Genomic DNA, 8,350 nt, shown 5'->3' with positions numbered 1-8,350 from the left:
ATTACCTCAAATTAGAAACAACTGTTTCTTCAACGAAGCCAAACACATGGCCAAAACCGATCCTGGACAAAAAGCATCAGTGGTTGCATGGCTAAGCCCGCAGTTTCAAACTCTGCACTCTATAAATTCTGCACCTTAATGATTCTAGAAATGAATACACTATATGCAGCTGGCTTTTTTTTTAATTAAAAAAGAAAAAAAGAAAAATATTTAAATTAGAAAGTATTACGATTTTTGAAGAAAGGCCAGGACTGACATTGCTTCTTAAACAAGGGCCTCCTTTGCAGGAGATTCAAGTACTGAACTCTTAAATCTCTCATTTGGATACTGAAAATAAGAAGTCCTTTCAAAACGTAGCAGAACAACATGTATACTGTCAGTAGCATAGCCACAAAAGAAAAACAAAAATGACTTTAATTCTTCATGTGTCTGAGGACAAATTCCAAATCATCTTTCCAGCAGCATAAGCGAGAAAACTTTTAACTGGATCGGGGTTTTTTTTTTTGTCTTTCAGAACATTTTCTAYGGGCATACTTAAACACATTATAAACCTCCTGTGGGTCACTTCAACTCTTGTAAGCTTGACAACATAAACAGAACTTTGATCCTTAATATGTTCTGGCTCACATGCTAGGCCAAGTATCTCCTGTATTTTGTCATGGAGGTATAGATGGAAAAATTAAAGGGATTCTGAGGAGGTATCCATGTATCCATCACAAGAAGTGAATTATTTGTGACACAGATGTGACTTCAAGAAAAAATAATGCCGAGGGAATCTCAGCAAACATTTGCGCCGTCATGAGGAACGCGGATCAGCGTGCCACAGGCACCCGGCAAGYGTCCCGGTCTCGCATGAACTCACACCAAGGCACATGACAGCCTAAAAGATGTATGCTGGCACCATCCCTAATATCTGTAGCACTCCTCTGACCCGGCAAGTGTCGCCGTACATGGGTGCTAATTTGGGAAACTTTTGGACTTTTGCCATTTACTCAAATGCAGCCAGGCTTTGGCTTTAGAAGGCAATAGCACTATGGTGTCRAGGTAACATGGAGGCACCGTCAGCTTCGTCACAATTTACCCGAACAAGCAAACATGAATTTGAAATTAAAACAAACAAAAGAATAACTTCATCTTCTGAAGGAGTAAGCTATAACTGAGAAATACAGTTATATGGCTAAAGGAGATGACCTGCAATCCGGGGAGCTGGACTCTATGTTCATGTTTTTTGCTGAAGAACTACAATGGGGCTTTGTGCAAACTGTGCAATTTCTGCACCTTGCCTTCTTTAAATGGAAAAACATCCCCCACATAAATCTCTGAAGCTATTTCAATTAGTATTTGTAAGATGTCTTGCGATTGTCTGATGAAAAGCTTTTATTGTAATTCTTCTTATATTTGAGAAATGACCACTGATGTATTTCTGTGGTCAAATTCTATAAATAATTATTCAATGACCAGCTTTTTTTTTTTTTTTTTAACAATTCACTCTGAAGCAGTAAAAGAAACCTAGAGACTCACTCTGAACATGGAAATTTCAGATACCAGATTTTTAAGAGAGGCACAACAGTAAGTATTTTACTGTGAAAAGAGATTACCGTAGAAACCCAGTCATAGTGTCAGAATCTTCTTTTTTATCCCTTGTCAAAAAAAAAAAAAAAAAAGGGAAGATTCTTCAAAACACCTAACCAGCTTCTTCATGCCACCATCTGTGCACAAAGCTAAGGGTGCACGACACTTTCAGGAACATTGAAGTGACTCAGGGAACACTGCACTCACTCAGCTGAGCTGAAGGGTAAAGCTCAACTCTCTGAGCTCTAAAGAATACAGTAACTGCTGCATTTTCTGTCTTTCCAAAACCAGTGTTTGGCTCCCTCCCAAATTCTCTTCCATAATCAAATTCTGTTACAGAACATGACAGTTTAACCAGTACTTGAATCAACCTCCTGTATGTTTGGAACTTCGTTTTCAAATGCAGAACTCAATGACTCAGCTGGCTGACATTTTGTACATTGGCACTCAAATCTATTGAGGGTTTGCACAATTGTACAATCAGACAATTTAGTAAATGTATGAAATCACTGCATTTATTATGTCCCCATCAGCTTATAAACTAGCTCTTCCTCTTCTGAAGTTCCAAACTCAACCTTAGCCCTCAAGTGAAACTGGTCTTCAAAAAGAAGGAGAGCAGGAGAAACAAATGTGAGGACTGAGATTCTTAGCAGCATTAGGTTACAAGGTCTGCACACTCTGCTTTCACTTCTTGTTATAGCTGCCTTTAGCCAGGAATACTGAACATTCACAAGGATTAAAAAAAAAAATCTTAAGGAACATATTGAAGCAAACCAATTCCTTTTGCATTTTTTAGTTTTCTTTTCTTCCTTGTGTCTTTCTCATTCATTCCACACTCYGATTTCATCAATACTGTACATTTTTGCTTCTGAACTTCCATGAGACACTGTGTTCACCAATCTTTCATGCAGACAGGGGCTGACATAGAAATCCTAATCATAGCTTCAGAATAACAGAGATTTACACTTACTTAAAAGCTGAAAATCCTGATCGTTTCACACCTGTCTATTTTCAAATGTACCAGTTTTGTTTTTGTAATAAAACAAGAAGACCACAGGGTAAAAATCTACCACCCACAATGTTTCTTTTCTTTTTCTTTTTCTTTTTCTTTTTCTTTTTTTTCTTGTGACAGTCATGGCATCCTAGATATTACTAACCTCAACAACATGCACACAGTGCCTGACCTGGTCATGCAGATAGAAGAGCTCAGACAGTGGCCAAATTGGATTAGTAAAAGTAATACAGGTTTCCATTCTGTCATCACCTATATAACCTAGGTATTTGAATACAGATTGTTATTAAGATTTTAATATTTGATCATTAAATTAATGACTAGATACATTAAAATCAGTGTTTCAAACTAGCATGTATCTGCTCCATCAAACTAACATGTATCTGCTGTATGAATTTTAGACAAAGACTATATATGGATTGGTCTATTTGCATGTACATCAACAATGACAGAAGAAATAAGGAGAAAAAGAAAAGCAAGGATCTCATATAAGGTGCACATTTAAAAAAAAAAGTAAAAGAATTATATTACATTTAACTATATAACAAAAAGAGATTAATACGGGTACCTGAATGGACATTATTCTGACAAATATATGGGCTTTATTTAAGCAGAACAACTTATTCTGCAATACTGAGAATTTAAAGTTATTCAGTAGGACAGAGTGAATTTCATGAGTTTTATGCCCTGATTTAAGTGTCTGTGAGTGACCAATAGCAACAGATCGTATCAGAATCTTTTAAAGATAGATTCTTGGCATTATCCAAACCAGGATTAAATGACACCATTATTCCTATTTCCCTTCTTTTCTCTTCTTTTTCTTCCTAGTTCCGAAGAAGATTTGAAAGAAAGTGATGGACATGAATTCAAAAAATTATTCTGTTAAGAAAATCTAGGATTTGATCATCAAAGACACACACAAAAAAAAAAAGGTTATTTTCTTTCATGGTTCAATCATTTTCCAAGCACATGTAATAGAAATCTTGACACAATTAAAATCAAAATGACATGGATGCTGTTGTTTTAGTTCTACATGTGCTAATAATATTCTAATACCTTATATACCCACATACACTTTAGTAAAAAAATACTTCTTTGATATTGTCACTGTGCAATTATTTTGAGATCATCCTTTCTAAGYTTTTCTGGAAGCCTTTATTATTATTTGTGGTGAAATTATAAAGATATACAGTGTTAATGCTATTCTAAAACATGTCTAGAGTTCAGGAATGCTTTTCTCATAGAAAGGAAGCAGACTGTAGGTCAGTGGTTGCCTTCCAGATTAGGAAAATGGAATTAGTGATGATTAGTCAGATGCACAGCAGACATAATGCCTACTTGTTTTGCAATAGCTGCTTATGTAAAATTTTGTTTAACTGACACAGTACACGGACTATTAGCAGACAGGTTTGGATTGGTTTTCAGAAGTACCCTGAACAAGAAGTTTCCCAAAATACTAAATTTTTGCTTAGCAACCCATTCCCCTATAATTAGACCCTTAGTTACAGACTGTGAATGATAATGAAGAGATACAAAGAAGGAAGCTGGGGAAGAAATACTTGTTTTGGATTTATTTGCATTATTTGCTTTCTGTTTAAAGTGCTGTCATATACTAAAAGGTACTTTAGCCACCCCTACTGAATCCTGTGAATAATATTAAAAGATATTATATCATTTGATAACGGAACACATTCAGTAAAGATAAATATACAGTAATATCTATCAACARCAGCAATTGAGAATGACTTTGATACACCCAGAGAAAAAAACAGAACATACAAGCATAGTTCTCAAGCCACTGCTATGATTCATTGCTGTGAGATCTCATTCAGACAGAATTGAGATTTAAATGATTCACAGAACACTGGAGAACAAGAATTTGGAATCAAAAAAATATTCTAGAGCAACAGCTGTCAAAATGTAACTTAGTATAATTCATAGAAAGCAAGATTTTTTTCCTAATTTTATCTGGTTATACCACTGATRTGTGGTGTCAATCTTCCCAGGTCTAGATCTTCAGAAGTTTGCTTCTCAATGGTAGTGCTTTCAGAGGGTGATGACATGGTTATAAATCTAAAAAAATGCTAAAACATTTTTTTTCTGATACCTCTTTTTTTCTTTTTTCTAAAATCACAGTAATTGCTGTGATTCCTCCGAAATCTTCAGGAGGCCTTGTCTGAAGTGAAAGCTACTTGCAGGAAGGGGAAAAAAAACCCCAAAACCAATATTGAATAACCAAAAGCTTCTTTCTACACTGTATGGATTTGATAGGCAAGAGAGCAGATGGCTATTCTGAGGTGGTGTCTCCTTCTAGCATTGCAAATCACCAGCAACTTCCTCCGAAGTATTGCAAATAGGTCTATCAGAGATGTACATGGTGTAAATGTTATTTTGCATATACATGGATGGAGTGTTGTACCCACAATACAGGTGACTTTAAGGAYGCCCTTTTTCAATAGGGCCATAAAGAACTGGGTTCAGATAAAGCTTTGACATGACAAGTTCTTCTTCTGCAGGATTTGGCCTCTCTAAATAAGGAAAGTGATTCTAGTTAAASGCAGTCACTTACTGACGAAATGAGTGGTCGGGTACAAAACAAGGACAGCAATGTATCCATCTATTCAAAGAACAAATATCATTTATTGTCACCGATCCCGCGGGCCAGCAGGGTGGACACCCCTGCACCTGCTCAGCACCACGGCCACCCCTCTCCTACCACGGAGTATCTACATCAGAAACCCGGGTTACGGAGTATTTTATACCAGCAAATAAAACACACGCACACACATGCCTAATCAGTCCTCCACGGGCAGGAACAAAACGTCTCCACAATAATCATATACATGTGTGTGCATATTATATATAAAAAATACACCCACATACGTGTGTATATATGTATTTCCCCCAGTGTTACATATATAGTCCCTAAATTACCGCCTGGGCTCCGCCGTGAGCCACAGTTACTGCGGTCGCTGCTCAACTGCGCGGGGAGCGAAGCGCGCCCCGCAGCCCCGAGCCCCACAGCACGGGGCCCCGGGCCCCGCGACTGCCGCCGCCCCGCGCAGGAAGAGGAGGGGAAGGAAAAGGCGCAGGAGGAAGAGGAGGAGGCCGGGCCTCCGCCGCCGCCGTCTTTTTCCGGGTCGCGGCCGCCGCCTCCGCGTGGGCCATGAGGGCGGCGGGCGGCGGGGACGGCCGGGACGGGGCCGCGGCGGCTCCGCGGGACGGCGGGCGCGGCGCGGGGCTGCCCCGCGCGGGCGGGAGCGCGAGCCCCGCGGCGCCCCGAGACCAGCTCTTCCTCATCAAAGGTGCGCGGAGCCGCCGCTCCCCGCGCAGCGCCCGGGCAGGACGCGTCCCCGTGTCCCTGCCGCAGCCGGGCACTCGCCCCGTCCCCGGCGGGTGCCGCGGGGCCCCCGAAGCGCCGCCCGCCCCTGCTGCCCGCCGGCCCCGCGCTCCGGGCAGGCCCCTGCGGGCGGGCAGGGCCGGGCGGGGCCGCCGGCCGCGGCTGCCGCCCCAGGGGACCCGCTCGCGGCCGCACTTGGTGTAAACGGGGCCCGGGTCGGCAGCGAGGGGCGAGCGCCGCCGGCAGCGAGGAAGGGGGGTCACACAGGGAGAAAAGCCTCACAGAGCCGCCTTGGCTCGCGGCTGGTGCCTGTGGTTGGTGACTCCGTTTGGCCTTACGGTGACACGGCTGAGCGGAGGTGTCCGGCAGCTCCCACCAAGTCACCACCATGGAGCCCAGCCCTGGCCTGTGGAGCACGTCCCAGTGCGGCCCCTAGGCCAGGCTAGACCTGCTCTGGGATGGGATGGATGCATCCCCCCAGCAGGCACATGGGAACGTCTCTGGAAAGCGTGCCCGTGCAGGGTGTTGCTCCGTGTAGCCTGCTTTGTCTACCCCTTGTAAGGCTTTCCTCCCCATCCCAGGGGCCACGTTTCAAGTTTCTCCTCTTTGAGGAGAAAAGAAGTAAATTCAGAAACAGCTATCATCTCTGGGGAAAAAAAAAAAAAAAAAAAAAAAACATTGTGGGCTTATAAACCTTGATGCAGTGAGCACCCACGGTTTAGACAGTACTCCAGGCCTTCCCGCTACCAGAAGACAGACTTTATATTTCATTGCCTTGAATGCTGCAAACCTCTCCATCACACTAATATGGGCGCTCGTGAAAGCAAACTGAGACTTAAGTGTGTTTGGCTTTCTGCCTCCTGTTTGGGGCAGTTCTTAATTAGGAGAGGAAAAACACAGGCTGAGTATCACTAGTTATAAAGGAAAAACTTGCAACTGCCTGGAAAAAAAAAAAAAAAAGGGGATTCCCATATGAATTGAGCTGCTTTTGTACAGCCGGCTCAGTTTTTTGTACCAAGGTGCTTTCTGATGCGCTATTGCTATGTGTTCCTTTCCTTTCCAAGAACTGGAAGGGATCAAGGGAGTCCAAGTGACTCTGGAAATGATAAGAAGAACTAAAAAGTGGGGAATACTTTATATCTTGGGAAGGCTTTCTGCTGATGTTACTTTCTAGGGGGAACTGGAGGTCTAGAGCAAAGTGTTGCTTRTAGCACAGTCTCCTGAGTGACTGGCAAGTTCTCAGATGGTCGCTGGAAGTACCAAGTGGTGCAGCAATAGTAATTGGATCTCCCTTTAGAGGAAGAGTGAGGCATAGTCATGGAACAAGTTGATCCTGAGAGAGGCTATCAGGGGAACAGTGTAAATTGAGAAATATTGTGAAAAGTTTTCTTGGGATTTAAATGATTTTGGTTTTGCATGATTTAAAAATATGTACTGGCCATTAATTTTTAAAAGGCACATTTTCAAAATATTCTTTCTTGCCGTATTGAGTTAATGCAAATAGCTTTGACAACTGTTCCTTTCCSTTTGGATCTGTCCCTGCTGACAGATCTTTGTTTCTTATGTTTTACTTCTAGTTTTTGTTTTTTTTCTCTCTTTTGGAAAAAAAAATCATTTTTATTTCTAAAACTTTTCTTGGCAGGTGGAATTTTTCTGGGTACAGTTGCTACAGCAGGAATGATGGCAGGTTTTGGCACGACACTTGCCATGGCAAAAAAGAAGGATCCAAACTGGTTCAGTAAGGTTTGTTCCTTTTAAGTTGCTTTCCAGTTATGATACACAGAGAAAATAAAATTCCTTATAGAAATTGTGATATATGTGGGATTTAGCTGTATAAAGTTGATGGTATGAGCGTTAGGCTTAATTGAAGTCAAGAGGAATAGGATAATTTAAAAATCAGTTTGGAGTTGACRTTGCCTAATACTTTGATACTTTGGATTAGTTGAAATAAAACAACATTAAACTTACTCTGTTTGCTGTAATCAGGCTACTGTTATATAATTCATGATCTTTTGATACTGTGATGTTCATTCTCATGAGCCAGCATCACTTCCATCATCCATAGTCCCATAGTAATGTAGGATTAGGAAGGGTGGTAACTGTGCAGTAGGGGTGGGAATGAAAAGGCAGGAAGACTGAAAGCTGTGGAAAATATAATGTGGAGTCATTTAGTTAAAATTTGAGCTCCCTGCCCAATTCCTACCATGTAAGGGGACTGAAAAGCATGAGGAGTAGATTGGCCCTAAGAGATCTAGCAGACAAAACTGCCTCTCATGCAGTTGCATAGYGTGATGAATCTGAATATTCTGTTAAAAAGCATAGAGTCACAGAATGCTTATGGTTGGAAGGGACCTACAGAGGTCATCTAGCCCAACCTCCCTGCACACGCAGGGTCACCCAGAGCACCAGGCACAACGCTGTATCCA

General features: G+C 41.7%; 1 protein-coding gene across 1 annotated transcript in view; it reads left to right on the top strand.

Moving 5' to 3' along the window:
* Nucleotides 1-5,786: 5,786 nt before the first annotated feature.
* Nucleotides 5,787-8,350, top strand: part of TMEM242 (transmembrane protein 242) — a gene marked incomplete at its 5' end in the record, with an annotated part of 22,292 nt that continues 19,728 nt past the window's right edge. Inside the window, 2 exons of the mRNA XM_026044404.1 lie at nt 5,787-5,889; nt 7,567-7,667. Of these exons, the coding sequence (XP_025900189.1) occupies nt 5,787-5,889; nt 7,567-7,667 (204 nt within the window). The remainder of the gene's footprint in view (nt 5,890-7,566; nt 7,668-8,350) is intronic.

Source organism: Nothoprocta perdicaria, unplaced genomic scaffold, assembly GCF_003342845.1.
Source record: "Nothoprocta perdicaria isolate Ctin4 unplaced genomic scaffold, notPer1 scaffold_36, whole genome shotgun sequence".
NCBI lineage: Eukaryota > Metazoa > Chordata > Aves > Tinamiformes > Tinamidae > Nothoprocta > Nothoprocta perdicaria.
The sequence above is the reverse complement of the archived record's forward strand: the minus strand, read 5'-3'. Positions and strand labels throughout refer to the sequence as shown.